General features: G+C 44.6%; 1 protein-coding gene across 1 annotated transcript in view; it reads right to left on the reverse strand.

The window, feature by feature from the left end:
• Window positions 1-23,635, reverse strand: part of Ankmy2 (ankyrin repeat and MYND domain containing 2) — a 51,840-nt gene that overhangs the window by 7,384 nt on the left and 20,821 nt on the right. The window contains exons 5-7 of the mRNA XM_057783254.1: window positions 12,529-12,689; window positions 7,136-7,350; window positions 6,331-6,466 (exon numbers count right to left, since the gene is read on the reverse strand). Of these exons, the coding sequence (XP_057639237.1) occupies window positions 6,331-6,466; window positions 7,136-7,350; window positions 12,529-12,689 (512 nt within the window). The remainder of the gene's footprint in view (window positions 1-6,330; window positions 6,467-7,135; window positions 7,351-12,528; window positions 12,690-23,635) is intronic.

Raw genomic sequence — 23,635 nt, forward strand, 5'->3', positions numbered from 1 at the left:
TGCAGGTTTTCTTTTTCTGAGAATTGACATCAAGTAAATATTGATACCTTATAGAACAAACACAGAGCCCTCATTACTGTCTATCTCAATGCTTAAGTCATTTTAATATACTTTCAAATATTCTACCCTCTTTAATAAACACCCAAGGAACTGCATCAAGAAGTTTTTAAAATGTGAAATTTCATGTTATGTGACTGCTAAAAGAAGGTTGTAAAAATTTTTTTAAAACGTATGGAGAAAATGAAAAGGGTAAATATTTATCTACCTGAAACAAAGGTATTGAAACATTTTGAAGATAAGCAAAAACAACAGGATATTCTAACTCACCTGCTACCCGTTCACTGTCCTGGATTCTTAAATGTTGCACATTTATTCCCAAGCAAAACTTTGCTACTTTCTGTAATTTCACTGAGTATTTATCACTTTCTTATGAGAATGTGTTTTTCTATTATCTTACCAACTGTCATAATGGCTCTTTACCAAGTGTGAAAGTATGAAAACAATGTCCCATACTTCCCTGAACACTGAAGACAGCCTAAAAATATTCAGAAAATTCAAGAAACATTTTAAAAAGCTGCTTTTCAGACTGTCAAGTCCTGAATCAAAACATCTTGCCATGCAGAAGGGCTGAGGATTCTCTTTTGAAATAAATGAAGTGGTAAGAAAATTTTACGGAAAATGAGCCTAAGCTAATTTTATACTTCATCAAGAATGAAGGTGCATACCCATTGTCCTCAAATATTGACATGCACCACCCTTGTTAAAAATGGAGGTCCAACCACTTCGTGCATTCTCTCTAGAGTGTAGTCCAGGAGCCTGCATTGTTAAAATACCCCAGGTACTACCAAGATATACCAAAAATGTCAAATACTGAGCTTAATACTATACCAAATCTTTAAAAATCTGTGTAATTTTGCTTCACAAGTAAAGTCCCCCCAGTTGTGGCAGCACACGCAGATACGTTATGCAGAAGGAGCTTTCTATCAGAAGGTAGTTCTCGTCTACCAATGAATGAGTAGAGAATCGTACATTCAATGGACATTACAGCCATGACATCCATGTTCAAGTATCTCCTTACATCATTAAGATAAGAGCCTGTGGGAGCCACTCAGCACTCACACTCTTCCAGCTAAAACTGAGGATCAAATGCAGGACATTTGTTAAGAGTACAGGCATGCATGTGACCTACTGCTAGAGCACAGCTGTGCATGTGACCTACTGCTAGAGCACAGCTGTGCATGTGATCTACTGCTAGAGCACAGCTGTGCATGTGATCTACTGCTAGAGTACAGCTGTGTGAGATCTACTGCTAGAGCACAGCTGTGCATGTGATCTACTGCTAGAGCACAGCTGTGCATGTGATCTACTGCTAGAGCACAGCTGTGCATGTGATCTACTGCTAGAGCACAGCTGTGCATGTGATCTACTACTAGAGCACAGCTGTGTGAGATCTACTGCTAGAGCACAGCTGTGCATGTGATCTACTGCTAGAGCACAGTTGTGCATGTGACCTACTGCTAGAGCACAGCTGTGCATGTGACCTACTGCTAGAGCACAGCTGTGCATGTGACCTACTACTAGAGTACAGCTGTGTGAGATCTACTGCTAGAGCACAGCTGTGCATGTGACCTACTGCTAGAGCATGGCTGTGTGAGATCTACTGCTAGAGCACAGCTGTGCATGTGACCTACTACTAGAGTACAGCTGTGTGAGATCTACTGCTAGAGCACAGCTGTGCATGTGACCTACTGCTAGAGCATGGCTGTGCATGTGATCTACTGCTAGAGCACAGCTGTGTGAGATCTACTGCTAGAGCACAGCTGTGCATGTGACCTACTACTAGAGTACAGCTGTGCATGTGACCTACTGCTAGACCATGGCTGTGCATGTGATCTACTGCTAGAGCACAGCTGTGCATGTGATCTACTGCTAGAGCACAGCTGTGCATGTGACCTACTGCTAGACCATGGCTGTGCATGTGACCTACTGCTAGAGCACAGCTGTGCATGTGATCTACTGCTAGAGCACAGCTGTGCATGTGACCTACTGCTAGAGCACAGCTGTGCATGTGACCTACTACTAGAGTACAGCTGTGTGAGATCTACTGCTAGAGCACAGCTGTGCATGTGACCTACTGCTAGAGCATGGCTGTGCATGTGATCTACTGCTAGACCACAGCTGTGTGAGATCTACTGCTAGAGCACAGCTGTGCATGTGACCTACTACTAGAGTACAGCTGTGCATGTGACCTACTGCTAGACCATGGCTGTGCATGTGATCTACTGCTAGAGCACAGCTGTGCATGTGATCTACTGCTAGAGCACAGCTGTGCATGTGACCTACTGCTAGACCATGGCTGTGCATGTGACCTACTGCTAGAGCACAGCTGTGCATGTGATCTACTGCTAGAGCACAGCTGTGCATGTGACCTACTGCTAGAGCACAGCTGTGCATGTGACCTACTGCTAGAGCACAGTTGTGCATGTGACCTACTGCTAGAGCATGGCTGTGTGAGATCTACTGCTAGAGCACAGCTGTGCATGTGACCTACTGCTAGAGCATGGCTGTGTGAGATCTACTGCTAGAGCACAGTTGTGCATGTGATCTACTGCTAGAGCACAGCTGTGTGAGATCTACTGCTAGAGCACAGCTGTGCATGTGATATACTGCTAGAGCACAGCTGTGCATGTGACCTACTGCTAGAGCACAGCTGTGCATGTGATATACTGCTAGAGCACAGCTGTGCATGTGACCTACTGCTAGAGCACAGCTGTGTGAGATCTACTGCTAGAGCACAGCTGTGCATGTGATATACTGCTAGAGCACAGCTGTGCATGTGACCTACTGCTAGAGCACAGCTGTGCATGTGACCTACTGCTAGAGCACAGCTGTGCATGTGATCTACTGCTAGAGCACAGCTGTGCATGTGACCTACTGCTAGAGCATGGCTGTGCATGTGACCTACTGCTAGAGCACGGCTGTGCATGTGACCTACTGCTAGAGCACGGCTGTGCATGTGATCTACTGCTAGAGCACTGCTGTGCATGTGACCTACTGCTAGAGCACAGCTGTGCATGTGACCTACTGCTAGAGCACAGCTGTGTATGTGATCTACTGCTAGAGCACAGCTGTGCATGTGATCTACTGCTAGAGCACAGCTGTGCATGTGACCTACTACTAGAGTACAGCTGTGTGAGATCTACTGCTAGAGCACAGCTGTGCATGTGACCTACTACTAGAGTACAGCTGTGTGAGATCTACTGCTAGAGCACAGCTGTGCATGTGACCTACTACTAGAGTACAGCTGTGTGAGATCTACTGCTAGAGCACAGCTGTGCATGTGACCTACTGCTAGAGCACAGCTGTGTGAGATCTACTGCTAGAGCACAGCTGTGCATGTGATATACTGCTAGAGCACAGCTGTGCATGTGACCTACTGCTAGAGCACAGCTGTGCATGTGACCTACTGCTAGAGCACAGCTGTGCCTGTGATCTACTGCTAGAGCATGGCTGTGCATGTGACCTACTGTGAGAGTACAGCTGTGCATGAGATCTACTGCTAGAGCACAGCTGTGCATGTGATCTACTGCTAGAGCACAGCCAAGCATGTAAACTATCCCTACATAGAGAAGCACCAGAAAGAGCAAACCTTACCAAACATGGGCTGTTATCTACCTTTGGGCATGCTGATGCTGACACCAAAAATGGCAATGCTACTCTTTAGAGTAAAAACAAGAGTTTTAAAACTTGATAGACAAGGCAAACCCTCTGCCATATAACTTGCTACAATGCTCCACTGAGATTCCCTAGAGAAAGCCATGTGTCACACTTCCTGTTGAGGTCTATCAGGTCACAGAGGGAACCAAAACCTGTGTATGGGGACCCAGACACCAGAACTGGCAGAAGCAACAGTGGTTGTCATGGCCACCACCAGTCTGCAACCCTCACATTACAACAAGAAGCTGTTGTTACCTTAGAGGTGTGGGAACTTGCAGTACCACAAAACCCATAGGTGGTAGCCATCTGGGAAACCAAATGGTAAGCTTTCAAAAAGTATTTTAGAGAACTTGCTTCTTGAACGGGGGACTAGATTAAGTCTTTGCATGCCAGGCGGGTGCTCTATCGCTGAGTTACATCCTCAGCATTCTTTTTACTTTTTATTTGGAGACATGATCCTATGAAGCTACTTATCTTCCTTGTAAATCTGCTCAGTAGCCCAAGCAGACCTTGAAGTTGTAACTCTCCTGGCTTAATCCCAAATAGTGAAAATGTCAGGCCTGGCCTCTTAGGTCCAACTCAGAATATATAACTATTAAATGACAAAATCCTTTGAAAGGGAGATATTTCAAAATGACATTAAATCCTACTCAACTTTATTACTAACCTTTCCTGACCAAGTAAATCACCAAAAAAAAATTAAACATCATACTTTATAAGACATAATTAAGGTTTTATGAGGCTCAGATGAAATGCTGACATGCTCTGACTCTAAAAAAAATTGTTTTTAATTTGTCTGTATTGTGTGGGTGTGTGCCAAGGTTGCACAGGTGGAGGTCAGAGGACTAACAGTGGAAGTCAGTCTGTCCTTCACAGACCACACATAACTGGCTTGTCACTACCTCAACAAATGGCAAACATGAGTCAGTTTCCTGGAACTTAAAACATAAATTTTACCTTATCTATCTGATACTAAGTGGCTCTCTGTGATCAAAATCAAGTTTTCAGGCCTGGTGGCATGTGTCTTTACCTGCTGAGCCTTTTTGCTGGCCCCATAGACAGAAAGCTTATTCTTGAAAAAAAATTTAATATGTGCATTTGTGTGTGTGTGTGTGTGTGTGTGTACACTGGCACATGCAGGTCATGGCATACACATGGGGGTCAGGCACAACTCAGAGCTGGTGCTTCTCTTCCACCATTGGATAAGATGACTGAACTCTGGTTGTCAGCGGCCACCCTCTGAGGCACTGAGGGTTTGTTTGAAAACCCGGGGCTGCTGGATTTGTCGCTCTGCTTTCTCTCAGTTACCACTCACCAGCACTGGGCACTCTGCATGACAGCCACTGCTAGCCACTTCTCTGACATAACTCTCCAAATGTTTCATCAACAGAGAGCAATTTAGTTTGCATGTAAATAAGAGACAACCTTATTCCAGTGAACATGCGAGCAACCCAGACTGTGTAGAGAGCACCTTCCCTGCGGATAGACTGCTGTTCTTTCTCCCTGCCTGAGGAGGGAATGTGTCCCACAGGCAATGTCTGATGCCTTGCAAGTCTGTACACACAAACATGCCTGTGGCGGCCTATGTGGTTGAGAAGCATGGACGAGCAGGAGGATTCCTTAGTCCATTCCTGAGCCATCGTGCCTGGTCTGCTAGCTTTGGTTACTTCCGTGTATGTGACAGAAACCCTTACTGATTTAACTGTTGGCCAGAGCTTGCTATGGTCATCCACAATCATTTACCTTCACAATTTGCTGCCCAATCTTTTAGAAGCCCACATGGCAAACAGCCAACTGTACTAAAGAAAGAAGAGAGCGTCTGTGTAAAAGGACTAGGGCCGTGCGATACGCATGAACCACTGCCCAGGGTTAATCGTGTCACCTGGAGTGCCTGGACGAGGATGACAATACAGCAGGTTCAAAGAAGTGAACAGAGGAAGCCATGTTGTTGGAACTGCATCAGGCTAAAAGCTAACACAGGATTTGGTTGACATGCCTGTAAAAGCGTGAATCGGCACGGTGAACAGAAAACTATTCTAGACAGGGAAAGCATAAAGCATCTTGTGAGACAGCACTTAAATATATGACGGAACGACGAAGCCATGTAAGACAATGGCAGTAAAATTTACCTCCTAGAAAGATATACAGCATGTTCTGGTTGTTTGTTTGTTTTTTTTTTTAAGTATAGAACATTCCTAATTTGAGGCACTAAAGTCGCACAGAAGAATCTGGCCCTTTGCGACTGCTGTCTGCAAGCACAGCCAGCCTTGTGCTGGCTCGCCCAGCTGTGGACAGCCTGAACTCTGGTGCCCCAGAGGACCAGTCCGTGCACTCAGGAACTTTGCACTAGTTATTCTTGCAGCCAGCGAGGCGCGTGTGTGAGCCTCTAGCCCTGGGCGGAGGGCTATCCACCCGGCACAGCATTCAGAGCTGTACGATTTCTTTCTCTTTCTACTTTCCGATGTGGAAAAACGCTGCCAACTTATTTCCAATTTGGCTCCTAAAAGTTTCCAGAAACAATAAAAGCAAATAGTAAGGGGAACCTGTCGTTGGGTCACAGCAGGCGGTGGCTGGGTCTTACTGGGCAGTTAACACAGGGAAGAGGAGCCTTACAATTTCCACGGGAGCAATGCTTCGAACCAGCTGCTGGAGGAGCGTGGCTTCACAGTACGGGAACTTCCTGATGCTCTCTCTGATCAGCTTTTCCTGATACACCGGGAAGCCATCAGACGCTCTGCCTTTCAACAAGCTGAAGGACAGGGTTAAACAGTTCAAGGTGAATCATTAAAGCAATTCCCTCCTGGGAAGACCCAAAAGCTTTTAATGGTTTTGTGTTAAAATTGCTAGGGTCTCCTCATCTCATGCAGAGGGACTCAAGTTATCCAGACTCAACAGTAGGCCTGAACAAGATTCCAACATCTAACAAGCAAAGGTGACACCTGCCTCAAGGGGCTGAGCACTGTCATCAGGCTAGCCAGCTACTAATGACCTAGTCAGCTGTCCCCAGTGAGCCTCCTGACTCAGTTCCTTCTTCTCAGTAAAGCTGCACTCTAGTGAGATCCCTGTAGTCGGAGGGCAGAGGTCACACTCAGCCCTGCCAGGTGTGGTACCAGACACAGGAAGAGTACCGCAGCCTACATCACAATACACTTATAATCTCATCACGTGGGCCATTTTCTAGCTGTGCGGTCTTATCCAGGTCACTGATCCACTGTGAAAGATTCCTCAAGAGTCAATCAGTAGAAACAACAAAATTACCAAACTCTGTCTGGGTCTAATATTGTCCCTTGTTTCTGGGAGACAACACATGACTCCAACAGTGTCTGCTGCCGCTAAAATATAATCTTTACCCATGGCACCAGGCTTCCTATAAGGAGTGTGTTGAGTGTATTTCCCCATGGCATGGTAGAAGCCATACCTTTTGATCAGGGTATCCAGTTTATTCTCCCCTTCCTTGAGGAAACCAATGCATTTCTGGAAGATGCAGCTGATGTAATGCATCTTCATAGCCAGCACTTCATTCATGTCTCTCTGCTTCATGCATTTCTCACAGATCAGATCCAGCACCTTGTAGCATTTCCCCAGAGCGGCTGCTTCTGCCAGCAGAGGGTTCTCATTCACCAGCATCACAATCTAGAAGAAACGCCACCGAATTGAAATCCCACAAAAGCTGTCTCCATGCACAGAGAGGGAGAGAGTGCAGCTGAGGCCGAGACCGCCCAGGGTCTTCTTAGAATCACACACAAGACTGCACAAGTCAGATTAGAAGGCAAATCGCTACTATTCTGCATTATAAAACAGATCCAGTATTAGGGAATTTCCTGACATTAAAATTAAAATGTGATCTGTCCTCTACCCGTACTGAGGTGCTGGGAAGCCTCCCAGCACACAATGCAGTATCTGAAAAATGCTCTATAAATGATAACAGTGCCACGCACCTTTATTACACACAGAGCAGTATCACAGAGCAAACAGTGACTTCAGTTAGCATTACTAAACTCAATAACCCCATACATAGGAAAACAGCAACTCTTCCCTACTCTTCTCCTTCCCTTTTCCTTTCTTCCTTTCCCCTCCCTCCTTTCCTTTTGGGTTCTGAGACAGGTTTCATGTATCCTAGACTGGCCTTGAACATGCAATGTCAGGATGACTCTGAATTTCTGACCCTCCTGCCTCCACAGCCTTAGTGCTGGGTTACAGGTGGGCACTGCCATGCCCCGTTAATGAGGTGCTGGGAATTGAACCCTGGGCTCCCTGAATGCTAAGCAAGTGTTCTGAGTTAGCTCCCTAGTCCTCAAACTCCTACTAATTACAAGAAAATCAGGCCTCTACAGAGGAAGTCTAGAAACATTACATGTTTTTACTTTCCACTTAACTACATCTCTTTGCAGAAGTTTTCCTTAACATGAGTCCAGTCATTGTACTGTGGAGACAATAATGCAATTATGTTAAAATGGAACCCGGAGCCGGGCGGTGGTGGCACACACCTTTAATCCCAGCACTTGGGAGTCAGAGGCAGGCGGATCTCTGTGAGTTCGAGACCAGCCTGGTCTACAAGAGCTAGTTCCAGGACAGGCTCCAAAACCACAGAGAAATCCTGTCTCGAAAAAATCAAAATAAATAAATAAATAATAAAAATAAAAAAATAAAATGGAGCCGGGCGGTGGTGGCGCATGCCTTTAATCCCAGCACTCGGGAGGCAGAGGCAGGCGGATCTCTGTGAGTTCGAGACCAGCCTGGTCTACAAGAGCTAGTTCCAGGACAGGCTCCAAAAACCACAGAGAAACCCTGTCTCGAAAAACCAAAATAAATAAATAAATAAATAAATAAATAAATAAATAAAATAAAATGGAACCCAGAAATAGCTTTGAAAGGGAGAGGAGTAGGAAGTAATTCAGCCTTACACACTACGAGTCCTACATTTCCTATTTATGGACTAACTAAGCCCAAATTTAATGCAATCAGAAGTGTTTTTATGACCCTTGTCACAGGGTCTATGACTTGCAATTAGCCCACAGAAGACCATCTGCAGCCCCTGAAGGCCCAATCAGGATGAAAACGTGCATGATTGGTCAGTGTATCCAGCAGTCAGGACTTTGTAACCTGTGTGCTTCAGCTCAACACATGTGCCAAGGAGGAGAGTTTGAGGATGACATTCTCTTCAGACATGAAGAAAAAGCATCTGTGAATTGACACAATGCCCATTACCTGCTTTCCTGAAAATCTAACATAGATATAAGGGCAATAAGAAATTATCTTTGACATTACTCATATTTTCTTAAGATCCAGCACATTATAATAAATTATCAGACTTCATGAAGTAAGCAAAATTTAATCTTTATTAGTAAATTTGCTGATTATTCTCCCTAACAAAACAAATATAAAAAATTCATCTGCGGGGACTGGAGAGATGAGCACCTCAGTGGTTACGGCTGCTCTTCCAGAAGATCCATGATGCAGCCCAGCACCACACAGCGGCGCAAAGGCAGACACAGCTCCAGTTTCTGTGGCTCAGATGCTGTCTTCCGGTGTCCACAGGTACCAGGTACACAGGTGGTGTGCTTACACACATGCTAAACGCACTGGCTGCTCTTGCAGAGGACCCAGGTCTGGTTCCCAGGACCCACATGGCGGCTCACAACCATCTGTAACTCCAGTTCCAGAGATCTGGTACCCTCCTCTTACTTTCTAGGGCTCTGCACACATACAGTGCATAAACATACCCTCAGGCACAAATATATACATATAACATAAATAAATATTTTAAAAAATTAATTTGTAGAAAAAATAATCTGTGATGTAACAGAACTCATTAACTACCCATTTGTACTTCTGGTAATTATGATCATTTAAAACTGTTCAATATTTTATATAAGGTGTACTTATATAAAATAATTAGGAGTACTGACTCAAATTTACCAGCAAAATTCTTTTTAAAAAGCTAAAGCAGTCTGTTTTACTCTTTTATGGGAACTAAAATTTAGGTAATAAACTTCAGATTCATCATGTTTTGCCCCCCAATGACAGTTTCTGAGCATTTCCTGCCTACTAAATGTTGTATTGTGAGTTCCTTATGTGTCTTATTTAATGTGTTTCAAATAAAACAGTGGTATCTGCTGGTTTTCATGAGTAGCTGTAGGAATAGAGTGGTTAAATCACCTATGTACTGCAGAGACCCCAGAGGAATTCTGTCAGAACCTTGTAATCCAAGAGTCCATGGTCTCATGGAAAGTTCAAAAAACATTATGGAAAACAAAACAGAAAATATCATTTTGGTTTCTATATTCTTCTTAGTAATAGCAATAAATTTCAATGGATACCAAACCAAAAAAAAATCTAAAGTAGTCTATATTAGTGATTTTTTTAAAAAATTGAGACACTTGGCTTTATTTATTTCACAAAGCAGAACTAAGACTTAAGAAACTATGACCAAAGGCTACAGGATTAGTGAAACACGCCCACCCACAAAGGAATATTCACACTAGTGTCCTTCCTCTCCCCCGCAGTGCGGAAGGAAGTAAAGAACACCTCCACCATGCACTGTCAACAGAAGTAGTGTGTTCCTTTCAGCAGAAATCAAGATGCGTCCTGCGTCTCTGAGGACGGCTAGCAAAGAATACGCCCCTGTGGTAGCATCTCCCATTCTTCTCACTCTGTCCCCCCACCCCCCACTTCATGAATTTGTCAACAGTCTTTGAAAAGCCCCTGCACAAAGAAGGTCTGGACCATCACCTGCCTGCTCTTCCCTCCCAGGCCCTTCTCAACGCTATTGTGATTTTTCCAGAGATCTTGTTCTCAACGCTCTTGCTTTTCTCCTAGATAACCATTATTGTCTGGGCATCAGCACACAACTCCCCAAGTCATTTTGAAAACAAATACATTGCTGTGGCAGCCATGTAACCTAGGTGCAAACACAGCTGTTCTATGCACAAAAGCAATGGAAAGGTGAAGCTGGGAGAGCGGGAGGGGGGGAGAATCTGTGCTTTTTTTTTAAGCTTTGGCTTCAGAGGGGGTTTCAGAGGGCATAGATGAAAGACAGAGTTCAGGTGAATGACTTCTGTTCCTATGGAGAGCAGGCTGGGTCTCGAGAAAGGGCCACAGTGCCAAGCCTCTATAAGGACTCAATCATGTCAACCATCTCAGATGCTTTTATGTTGCCTGCATATGTAGGCAATCCTCTAATTTACTCATCGGGTATGTATCTGCAAAGATAACTGGAAATAGGACAATTTTAAGACATTCAGCAGACATAGTGGGTGCTGTGCAAATGTCAGACAGGATTCCAGAACCTCCCTGCAATCTGAAGGCAAAGAAACAGGTATGAAAGTCAGAGAGAGAGAAAGGAAATTAGTAGGAAAAACTGGAGAGAAAGGAGGGGACTCCACTCCAAAGAGGAACAGGGTGTGCTGACTGGAGCCTCAGAGTCATTCTCTGCATCTAACAGAGTCCTATAAGCCCATGCCTATAAGCCCAGGGAAAAGGAGCTTCTGATACCCTTGGGAGTTCTCAAGGATGGCTGAAATGCCCAGGAGGGAGCGGAGGAGTTTACAGGTAAACCCTAAGCCTCTTCTTCTTCTTCAGATTTCTTATGCAGCTTCTGTTGTTAAGAAGAAAGGAAGGAAAGAAGGAAGAAAGGAAGGAAGGAAGGAAGGAAGGAAGGAAGGAAGGAAGGAAGGAAGAAGCCAGTTGGCACACACCTTTAACCTCAGCACTCAAGAGCCAGAGGCAGGCAGATCTCTGTGAGTTTGAGGCCAGCCTAATTTCAGAACAGCCAAGGTTGCACAGAGAAACCCTGTCTGGAACAACAAACACTAAAAGGACTGAAGATGTAGAAGGTGACAGAAAAATAACTGAGAACAGCCCTTGTAACTTATACCGAACAACTTGAACTCTGATGCCGAAGCGACAATCGGTTTAACTCCACCAACAGCATCGTCAAAAGCAGCACAGAGCACCTACACTGAAAACCTGCTCATGTTTAATGGAAGGGTTGCGCCTCTGAGCAGTCCCCCGAGGATAAGTATTGCTGTACAAGTCAATGGGGTGTCACCTACATTCATGCTACCAGGCCTCATACCGGGCCTGCCACACTCAGCGCGGACTAAGGCACAGAACACTTTCTTCCTAAGAACTTCTCTCGTTCAAGGGAGCTACCTCATTTCCTCAGAAGGTTGTTCTTTCACTCTGGGGACAGGTCCAGGTCAATGACATACTAAAGAACTCCCACTCTCTCAGGGCTGGAGTCAGGCTGTCTGCAGCGATGCCTGGGGATAAGGTCAAGTTAAACAAGGCTAACGCTTCTCTTCTTGGCCTCTTGCCCTGCTTCTCTTGCTTTCCCTCACCAGCTCCTGGCATTCACTGAGCATACTCCCGCAATGACTCAAGCAGACACGGGAGCTCACTGTAAGCACCTCATCTACAGGATTCCGCCCAAGATAATGACCACCCTGTGGCATGAGAACAGTTTAAACATTGTAGCAACACTAATTGAGAGGACTCAATGGCATCAGAACAGTTTAAACATTGTAGCAACACTGATTGTCGACCTAGCTGAATGGAAACAGTTTAAACTTTGTAGCAACACTGATTGAGACCCAGCAATGGAAACAGTTTAAACATTGTAGCAACGCTGATTGAGACCCAGCGGCAAGGAAACAGTTTAAACATTGTAGCAACACTGATTGAGACCCAGCAGAATGGAAACAATTTAAACATTGTAGCAACACTTATTGAGGACCCAGGGGCATGAGAACAGTTTAAACATTGTAGCAACACTAATCAGAAAAGCAGCTACATCAGATGGCGGGCTACCTTGACTGGGTGGAGGTTCGTGGTGGTGATGACTTTGTGCAGTGGTCCTGCCAGCTTTGGAGGCAGTTTTGGCTCTTTATCCAATCCCTGGGGTTTAGTGTAATAATCCAGCCTCTCTCGAGGGAAGAAATTGTTGATTATAGCCACACAATCGTGCTGACCTTTAAATAGAAAAACAAAAACGTTGTTATTTTATCATTAAACACGGGAGACTGGGTTGTTTTTATGACCTGACTTTGCTTTTGGAGTAAATATGTACAATGTTTTTATTCTTTGGGAAGAGAGTAAAGAAGGAGAGGAAAATATTTCAGAGAATGTTTATAAGCACCTTAGACAGATTACCAAAAATGTATTCAACTTAAAAACAACCCTAAAATTATTTTATAAAAATTATGATCAAGGCCAGCCCAGTGAGTTTCAGGACAGTCAGGACAGTTCCACAGAGAAACCCTGTCTCGAAAAACAAAGACAACAACAACAACAATTTCTTCTCCCACCCTGACACCCATGGTACTCATTTCTCCCAGTGACCTACAGGTAATTTACATATAATTTAAATATATTTTATGCAAAGTATCTCAGCTATAATCATTAATATTATCAAGTAAACTCCCCCTGCTTAAGGAGAGACGCTTAGCCTCTTTGTGAAATGTATTTTGCTCCCTTGAGTTTGGAATCAACCCTTGCAGGTTGCTAAGCCACAACCTTGAGCTATTTCTTGGGTTACACAGAACCGTGCTGTCTGCTACAGGGGGGGTGGGGGGGGTCTCTGCAGGAAAGTCGCTGGCCTGCCCCTGCTACCCTCCACCCACCGCTCCCTCTCCACTCTCTCTCTAGAGCCAGGAAGTGGCCACTTGGGGCAAACAGGTAGAAGGGGCAGAGCACATTCCTGAGCAGTGGCTCTGGCTCTGGCTGTCAGGGCTAAGGGATCAGAGGCAGCCAGTCCTGAAGAGAGTGGTCCAGCATGGTTTGCCTGCCTGGCTCCTGTCCCTGTGTACAAGGTCCTGGGAGTGCCTGTGACCCTGTCTATCACACTGACTGCAGGGAAACTGCACTCCTGGCCATCTGGCCTCTCTCCTGCGCTGGCAGCCATTCTGCCTGTCACTCAGCATTCCTGAGAAACTGAGGAGTAAAATGATTCCTGCTCGGGCCTAGACCGAGGACGCATAGGAACAGACACTGCAGCCCTTTGTGCCTCTGGCCCACAACCCTGGCTTCACCTGGATGCCTAGAAAATGCTAGGTGAAGAACAGTGACTGTGCAGTGGCCCTATGAGACGGCTTCTGGTGTCTGACCCCTGCTGATGCCAACACAGCTGCTGCCACAAACACAGATCTCAAACAACCACCCAAGAGAAAAATGACAAAGGGAGGCACGGTAGAGCTTGTAATACCCAGGAAAGCTAACAGTGGAAAGAAAAAAGAATTCAGTACAGACAGCAGTATCACTGTGTGTGTAAGTTGCTGTTAAATGCCAAACCATCAGTGCCGTTCTGGTTTGGGGGGGAAATGAGAATCAGAGTCCCTTCTCCTCTTCTTTCTTTTCCCCCTCCTTAATGTCCTCTTTCCACCTATGAGAAAATTCTTTTTTTTTTTTTTTTTTTTTTTTTTTTTTGGTTTTTCGAGACAGGGTTTCTCTGTAGCTTTGGAGCCTGTCCTGGAACTCCCTTTGTAGACCAGGCTGGCCTCGAACTCACAGAGATCCGCCTGCCTCTGCCTCCTGAGTGCTGGGATTAAAGGCATGCGCCACCACCACCCGGCCTATGAGAAAATTCTTATGCCTGTCTTGAGAACTCAACCACACACTGAAAATCTAAAATCAGACGAGGTGCTGTGCCAAGAAAACAGTATCTACTTCCAGCTTTTTCTAGGAGAAAATCCGCATTCCATTGAGCAAATGTCCTAATCAAGCGAGTTCTCAGAGTCAGAACGTCAAAGTCAGTGCAGGCATCTGTGAACTGACAGAGGCACGGACAGGCAGCTGCACTGTTTCCTTCCAGGTAACTACACAAAACAGAGGTTCTTTGGCCTGACACAATGTTCAAATATCTCAGCAAAAGTGTCAAGCCAGATATGCCAAGACATAAATGCTCAGATGAAAGGAACTATTGTTTCCAGCAGTCCCTGAAACAGGAGATTCCATTGGAACTTGACTGGTTTAGAATCACCTAAGAGACCCTTTGGGGTGTGTTGGTGAGGGTTTCTAGAGAGGTTTAAGTGAAAACCAGGACCCACTCTTTTGATGTGACTGGAACTATCACAGGAACAGGAGTCCCAGAGTAAGACAGGGCATGGTGTCCCAGAATCCATCGCTTTTCTGACTGCAGACACAGAGTGACTCTCATCCTCACCCTCCTCCCATGATTTTTCCCACCACGATTAGCTGCATTGTCTCAAATCATGAGCCACAAAACCCCCTCCTTCCATCAGTTGTCCTGGTACTGTGTCTTAGGAAAGAGAAGAGTGACTAATTCTGGACAGTCGGAAGGGGAAATTGGCAACTGTACATACCATAGATAAGATATCTGCTATCTAACAATGACCCTGTCAGAGAAAAGGCTGAACCTAACTCATTAGCTAGAAGTTATTAGACTGGCATATGTCAAAGTTTATCTTTGTAAATTTAATTTTATTTGATTGTTGAAAACACTGCATAAAATTATAAAGAGGTTTTAAGTGTTTATTTTGATTTAAGAATTCTGATTAGATGTAATTAAAGAGTATAATCACTAAGAAGATAGATATACTATGGGGGGGGTGAGTGCAACTATCATGGATTTAGTCAAAAATGTTTTTCACAGGCTTGTGTGGCTCAACAGTTGATCCCTAGCTAGGGGCCCCGCTTGGGGAGGCTGTGGAACCTTTGGCACAGATGGTCTCAGGGCTGGGCCTTGGGGTTCTAGCCTGGTCCTGTTCCAATCTGTCCTCTGTTTCCTGGTTGGCACCATGGAACAGGCAGCTGCTTGCTCTCCTGCTGCCTCGCTGCAGAGCCAGCCCTTTGCCATGCTTCCCCACAAGGGTGTACTCTAACCCCTGAAATACAAAGTTCCAGCCCAGCATCTTGCTGTAATGCTGAGATGTAGGTCTTCTCAATAGCAGAGACACAACTAAGTCTAAGTAAATATTTTATACTGTAAGGATTGTAAGGATGAACTGAAGCTCAAACTATTCTCAAATCAAAGAAGAAAAACTTTGAAAAAAACCCTGAATTCTCATTTTTAAAACTAGTGTTGTGGAAGGCTGCTTGTTCATTTTCCAGCTGCCCAGACTCTGGAAATAACTACACAGAAACTGAATTGTATTAATTAAATCACTGCTTTGCCTATTAGCTCTAACTTCTTATTGACTAGCTTTTTTTTTTTTTTTTTTTTTTTTGGTTTTTGGTTTTTCAAGACAGGGTTTCTCTGTATCTTTGGAGCCTGTTCTGGAACTAGCTCTTGTAGACCAGGCTGGACTCAGATTCACAAAGATCCACCTGCCTCTGCCTCCTGAGTATTGGGATTAAAGGCGTGCACCACCACTGCTTGGCTTTGACTAGCTTTTGCATCTTAATTTAACCCATTTTTATTAATCTGTGTATTACCACATGGCAGTGTCTTACCAGCAAAGTTTCAGCATGCCTGTCTCTGGTGGCTCCATGGCTTCTCTCTGCCTCTGCCTCCTTTCTCCTAGCATTCAGTTTAGTCTCCACCCTACCCCCGCCTACCTCCATTCTGTTCTGTGCAGGTCCAAGACGGTTCTTTATTAACCGACGATATTCACAGCATACAGAGGGGAATCCCCACATCAACCTAGAATTTAGTAAACTGTAGTATAACTTTGAAATGAACAGAGAGAAAAGAACTGCAAAATAAGTGTCAAGGGACAAGCAAAAAAGAGAAAAAGTACATTCCAGAAAGACCATTTAGTTGTGGTGGGTTTCAAAAGACAGACAATCCACATAACTCATCTGAGAAGTGCTGCAGCAGAGGCCTAAATGAGAACAGAGATTCTAGAGGCCAACAGGCAGAGCAAACAGAGGAGGCACTCAACCAGCTAACCTGAAAGGGGGGGAGTGACTGAGAAGCCATCACAGTCAGAGGATTGTTAAAGATGTGACATCCTGCCAAGGGTGTTCTGGAGCAACGGGCACAGAAAATACTAGACTGTGCCAGTAAGGTGCACAGCAAGGAGCCACAGGCAGATTAAGACAGTAGTTGCAGGAGGCAGGGAGCGAAGGCCTAGAGGTGGGGGCCAAGCCAAACACAGAGGAGAGGGAAGAGGTGGGATGGCTGATGGGCAAACAGTACCTTCAGCATAGAGGGCAGAGTGTGACAAGAAAGGTGTAGGCTCCACCAGGACAGTCACATTAACACACACACACAAGCACACACACACACGGATACATGTACACACACACACACATCACCAAATAAAATAAGGAGTAAAGATGAGAACAGAGGGGTTGTGAAACCAGGTGCATGCAGTAAATACTAAAAAGAGAGGGGCTATCATTTGGAATTAGATATGAGAAATTACCTTTATGTTTATAAGTTCCATTATTTAGATAAAATCTAGTAGTACCTGCCTATAATTCCAACAGTTGGAAGGCAGGGGCCAGAGAATTGAAAGTTCAAGTTCATTCTTAGCTACTTACTAATTTTAAAGTTGGTCTACACTATATGAGATCCTACCTCAAAAACAACAAACAAACAAACAAAACCCTACAGTGGAGCTGAAAAAGAAAAAAAGATTGGAAAAGAGAGAAAAAAAACAAAAACAAAAACAAAATACCACACACTAGGAATCAGGAGATGGCCCAGTGGGTAAAAGTGCTTGTCACACAAGGAGCTGAAATTAAGTCCCCAGAAACCACACACAAATCTGACTTGTCATGAAAGCCATTGTGATCCCAGGAAATTAATAATAATAATTAAAATTTAATATTCCTCTGCTTCATCCATGACATAATGAGCTGGATGCAGTAGAATGTAGGGGTGTAAGTGAGAATCCTTAAAATAAATAGGACATTAACTGGAAAGTACTTATTGAGAAGCCTTTTGAAAACTGGCTGATACGATAGTCAGTGTGGTGGGCTGGACATGGTGAACTGAAACAGGAAGGTGATATTAGGAGACAGACTACTGGTCAATTAAAATATATTAATTCTGTAAGTACAAAAAGAATTGTTTTAACTGGGTGTGGTGGTGCGCCCCTTTAATCCCAGCACTTGAGAGGCAGAAACAACTGGATCTCTGAGTTCGGTTCAGCTCCCAAAAGGAGGCTCGCAGCTGTCCATAACTCCAGCACCAGATCAGGTGTGCACATGATGCATGCACATATATACAGGCAAAACACACAAATTAATATACACATTAAAAGCCGGGCGGTGGTGGCGCACGCCTTTAATCCCAGCACTTGGGAGGCAGAGGCAGGCGGATCTCTGTGAGTTCGAGACCAGCCTGGTCTACAAGAGCTAGTTCCAGGACAGGCTCCAAAACCACAGAGAAACCCTGTCTCGAAAAAACCAAAAAAAAAAAAAAAAAAAAAAAAAAAAAATATACACATTAAAAGAAAAAAGCAAAACTCTCAAGAACATTTGGGGAAACACTGTACGGTTAAGACATCTTTTAACCAGATGAAAGTCTTGGAAGCAATAAAGAAAAGCCTGCTTCAAAACAATCTTTCTATATCAAAGCTCTTTAAAACCACAAAAAGGTTTTTAAAAAAAAATCAGAAAGGACAAAAGTGAGACTGGCATGAATCACATTTGGTAGAGAAAGAGTTGACAGCCTGTGATACACATAAAGCTTTTCCCAGTAATAGGAAAAAGACACGCCCCCCATCACCCCCCCCCCCCATCATCCCATCATAAAAGGTGGGGGGTGCAAGTGCTTGGGAAGTAGAGAACTCGGTGCTGTCTCAACTACATAGCAAGTTCAAGGACAGCTTAGGCTACATAGGAATGGAAGAGAAGAGGGAGAGAGAAGAGAGGAGAGGGGATAGTAGAGGGCAGGGGGAAGAGAGGATTGCAGAGGAGAGGGCGGCAAAGGAGAGTAGAGCAGGGGAGAGGAGAGGAAAGGAGAGCAGGGGAGAGGAAGGCAGAGGAGAGAGAGCAGAGGAGAGGAGAGGAGAACAGAGCAGAGGAGAGGGGAGCAGGAGAGATGAGAGGAGCACTGAGTAGAGGAGAGGAGGGGAGGGAAGAGGAGAGGAGGGGAAAGGAAGGGAGGGGAGAGGAGAGAAGAGAGAGGAGCAGAGCGGAGGAGAAGAGAGGCGAGCAGGAGAGGAGCATAGTCCATAGAAGAAAACAGAAATGCACAGCAAAGAAGTCTAACTTCACTGGTCTTGAGGGAGGCAAAGTCACGACATAACACCTTTCACCTGTCCCGCCAGCACAAGCAGATGACAATTTCCAGCAGGTGACATTCAGATGAATTGCTGAATCCTTTAGGAAAACAATCCAGACTATACATAAAAATTAAAACTGCATATCTTTTTCTCAGCAAGTTTACTTCTGATAACAGCTTCTGGACATTAAGTTACTAACATAAGACTAACAGCAAGGTTGACGATTCCAGCTAGGTGAATAAAAGCTATCAAACCAGCCAACAGGGAAAACTACACGGACACTGGGACTCTGTGCCATGCAATGTTACATAGCTTGTGAAGTGATTCACTAGTACCCCAGGTGAAAGAGATGACTACAGCGTGCTAGTAACTCAGAAAACAAGTCACAAATACTATTTCCTGCATAGGTCGATCACGGTTTAAAAGTGGCAGAAGTCACACGTGGGTACGCCAACATATACGGAACTGGAACATGTGGAACAAGGCACAGAAAGAAGAAAATTACTTTTGAGAAGATTAATTATCCTCTACCTGCTAGTGTCTTCAGTACAGGAACGTACTTTGCACACTACCAAAGAGGAAACATGAACCCCAGCCTAGACATAAACCCTCCGATCTACAATGGTACCCTACCTGCAAGAAAAGCGAGGGCAATGGTGTTACAAACTTGTGGGGGTAACCGACCAGTATCTGACTTGACTTAAGGCCCACTCCAGCAGGTGGAACCCACGCCCAGCACTGCTTCGGTAACTAAGAACCTGAGACTAGACACTCAGGGACCTAGGATAAAACCAAACATTACTGTTCTACTAAAATAACAGCCGTAAAATGATGCCTAGTACCATTCTGGTATTCTCATAGACAGTTCCTTGCTCAGCCATCATCACAGAAACTTCCTCTTGCAACAGATAGGAACAAATACCAGACAAACAGTCAGACAAAATGCAGAGTAAGAGACCCTGGGACACATAGCCCACAAAGGGAAGTCTCCATCAAATCCTTCCTCTCAGGGTTCATGAAACCCTGTAGAATCGGAGGTGGGAAGATTCTAAGAGCCAGTGGGAATGGGGAGATGCCAAGGAAACAAAGCCCTCTAAATCACATGTTGGATGAGCATATGAACTCAGAAAGACCAAGAGACACAGGGCCCATACATGTAAGTGCCAGATGGAGTCTAGAGCTGAAGGAAGTGGACCAGGATCTTTAATCCAGAAGCTGCCTCCTGCTGATAACCACTAGTAAATGAATTAGTTCTCTCCATGGGGGTCTCCCTGCAAAAACAAACTGCTCTTAAGGGTAGACTGCATCGTGCCCAGCTGTAGATGGCCAACACAAGTGAACTCAGTGGCATCCTTGCAGACGCCAACTCATATTGTCATATCAGTCCTTTCTTTTTAACATTTATATTTTTTCTCTGTTTTCGCCCTACAGGTCCTTTGCATCTATGTTATGGCTTCCAGTTCAGTGTCTCTATGGGATTCCTGAGTGAGCGGGTGAGTGGGTCTGTGTCCATAACTTTCGTCAGCCTTTTCCCTTCGTTAGCTTCATGATGTTCCCCTAGGCTAGTTTTTGTTATTCTCATTATATTATATTTATTACTATCCCCTAGAAGCCTGTTTATTTCCTAATGAGAGACAGAAAGGGGGTTATCCTTGCTGGGTTTGAGTGTCAACAATAAAAGCTAGAGTCATCAGAGAGGAAGGAGCCTCAGCTGAGGAAATGCTGCCATGAGATCCAGTTGTAAGTCATTTTCTCAATTAGTGATCAATGCGGGAGGGCCCAGCCCATGGTGGATGGTGCCAACCCTGGACTGGTTGTCCTGAGTTCCATAAGAAAGCAGGCTGAGCAAGGCAAGGGAAGTAAGCCAGTAAGCAGTTCCCCTCCATGGCTTCTGCATGAGCTCCTGCCTACGGAAGGGATCCTGCCCCACTTGAGTTCCTGCCCTGACTTTCTGCAGTGAAGAACAGCAATGGGAAGGGGAAGTCAAATAAACCTTTGTCCTCCCCAACTTGTCTTCTGGTCATGGGTTTTGTCGCAGCAGTAGAAACCCTAACTAAGAGTGGGGTGGATCCAGATGGGAGGGGAAATGGGGAACAACTGGGAGGAGTAAAAAGAGGAGAAAGGATAATCAGGATATATGAAAAAAAAAGATAATTATATGGAAAATAAAACTTCAACTGAGAAGGTGTGGTGGTCCTTCCATCTGTGACACTGATCTAAATGCTTTCAATGCAGGGAAATCATTACCGTTGTTTTAGAATGGTAAAAATGATAAACTGGAGATAACCACATTAAGCTAATTAAGCCAATGTCATAAAAGCGAATACTGTATATTTTCTGTCATTTATGGTTTTAGATTTTATGTAGGTACAAAATCGATTGATTGATGTGATTGCATTGCTAGGTCTTAGTTATGTTTTCTCTTGCCTTAATGAAATACTGTCACCAAGAACAACTTGGGGAACATAGGGTTTATTTCACTCACAGGCCCACAAAACAGTTTCAGTAGGGAGGAAGGCAAGCAGGGCGGGAACCTGGAGGCAGGAGCTGATGCAGAGGCCATGGAGTGGAGCTGCTTACAGGCTTGCTCCACTGTGGAGGCCCAAAGAGGCCAAAGGTCAGAGAGTTTGGGACTTGTTTTTAGTTCATTCTAGGTTATTGTGCTTCTTACTCAAGCAAAAGTCCCACCTAGCTGTAACTCAGTGTCCTGCTCTCTCAAGACTATTGTCAACAGGTGCTGCCAGACCTCCTGCCCCTGAAATAGGGAAGTAGTTGGTTCCTACCTAAAACAAGAGTCTAAGTTCCAGTTCCCTTTATGGAAATAACTTGGGATTCCACCCAGGGAGTGGTTTGCCTACAGAGTGTTTGGTTTAGGGTGTGAGCCTAGGGCGTGAGCAATGAATGTAGTCCATGGCTTTCAGTTTATTGTAATGCAGTCTTTTGTTTTACTTCTACGTTTTTGGGGTCAGGGTATATTAGCCAGTTGGAAATTAAACATGGGCAAATTTTCAGTACTCACTGAAAAGTTCTCTCCCAATACTATCCTATGTTTCTGCGTTTTATTATTTTCGTTTGTGTCTTCGTATTCTTTACTCTATTTCTAAATTCCCACACATGCTTCCACTATGGGATGGGTGGTTTTTGGAGGCTGGCCCCCGGCACTCCACATAGCTTGCTCCATCTGCTTTTCTAGAAGAAGGCAGGATCACAGGCACAGGGATGGCTCCGCCCCCGATGGGCTGAACCCTCCCACAACACTGATTAAGAAAAATGCCATAAAGGCGTGCTTACCTCCAGCTCTTAGAAAAACAACTTCTCTTAAACCGGGCGGTGGTGGCGCACACCTTTAATCCCAGCACTTGGGAGTCAGAGGCAGGCGGATCTCTGTGAATTGTAGACCAGCCTGGTCTACAAGAGCTACTTCCAGGACAGGCTCCAAAACCACAGAGAACCCTGTCTCGAAAAACCAAAAAAAAAAAAAAAAAAAGAAAAGAAAAACTTCTCAGCTACGTTCCCTCCCTCAGATGACTCTACCTCGACATAAAACTACCAGGACAGTGTGTGTCTTACTGCTCCACTGTTCTTATGAAAAGAACACATTTAATTAGGAGCTTGTTTACAGGTTCACAGAGGGCTGTACGGTGACAGGTAGGTAGGCACGGAGTTAGGGAAGTAGCTGAGGGCTTTACATCCTGATCCTCAGGCAACAGGCAGAGAGAAGAGAGTAACTCTGGGTCTAGTGTGGGTTTTGGAAACCTCAAAGCCCACCTCCAGTGATACACCTCCTCCAACAAGCCCACACTTCCTAATCCTTCCCCAAAGCCCAACTGCAAACCATGCATCCAAATATATGCATGTATGAAGGGGGGAGGGGCATTCTCATTCAAACTGCCACAGCACATGTAACCAAAAAACATCAAAACATCTTTTCATTCAAATAGGGTGGTATTGTAGACTATTTGTGTTTTCACATTTTGCTAATAAAAATCCACTGTGCTGACACTCTCCATAGTAGCTTAAATGTGAGCTGGCTGTTCACACCTACTGTGCTGACACCTTCTACAGCAGTTTAGATGTGAGCTGGCTGTTCACACCCACTGTGCTGACACCCTCCAGAGTAGCTTTAATGTGAGCTGGGTGTTCACGCCCACTGTGCTGACACCCTCCCCAGCAGCTTAGATGGGAGTTGAGTTGGGGGGGAGGACTAGAACATCTCTGAGACTTAAACTACCTCTCTGAAGCTGACACAGAAGTCTGTAACTTTCTCAATGTTTCTGAAGTTAAAGTGAGGACACATATCATTACAAAGCCAACATAGACAACTGCCTAGTTTAATAAATGGAAGCAACTACTAATTTCAAGAAAAAAAAGATGATAAAACTTAATATAATATATAATTAATGTTGTCCATAACTGACTAATTCCTACTGTATCTCAGCTTAAATATAATTTTTCTCAAAAACCTGTTGGAACAGGTAGAAAATTCTCCTCTTCAAAGTATGTCTAGGGAACTCAAATTCTCTTCTCTTACAGTATAGCCTCACAACATGTTCGCCCATTGCTAGCTGCCTGCAAACACTGGGAAAACATGAGCAACTTAACGTCTGCTTGCTCAGCACTGTGACCAAGGCATCTACAAAGATACTCAACAAGGTGTGAATATTAAGTCTTTGTTTAATTACTGGTTATCACAAGGCCACTTACGGTTATCCCATGAAACCAGCCATTTCTGTCTTTGCTTTTTTATCAATGGGCTCTCAACTGCCAGTTCAGAGACCAAA

This window comes from Chionomys nivalis, chromosome 10, assembly GCF_950005125.1.
Source record: "Chionomys nivalis chromosome 10, mChiNiv1.1, whole genome shotgun sequence".
Lineage (NCBI taxonomy): Eukaryota > Metazoa > Chordata > Mammalia > Rodentia > Cricetidae > Chionomys > Chionomys nivalis.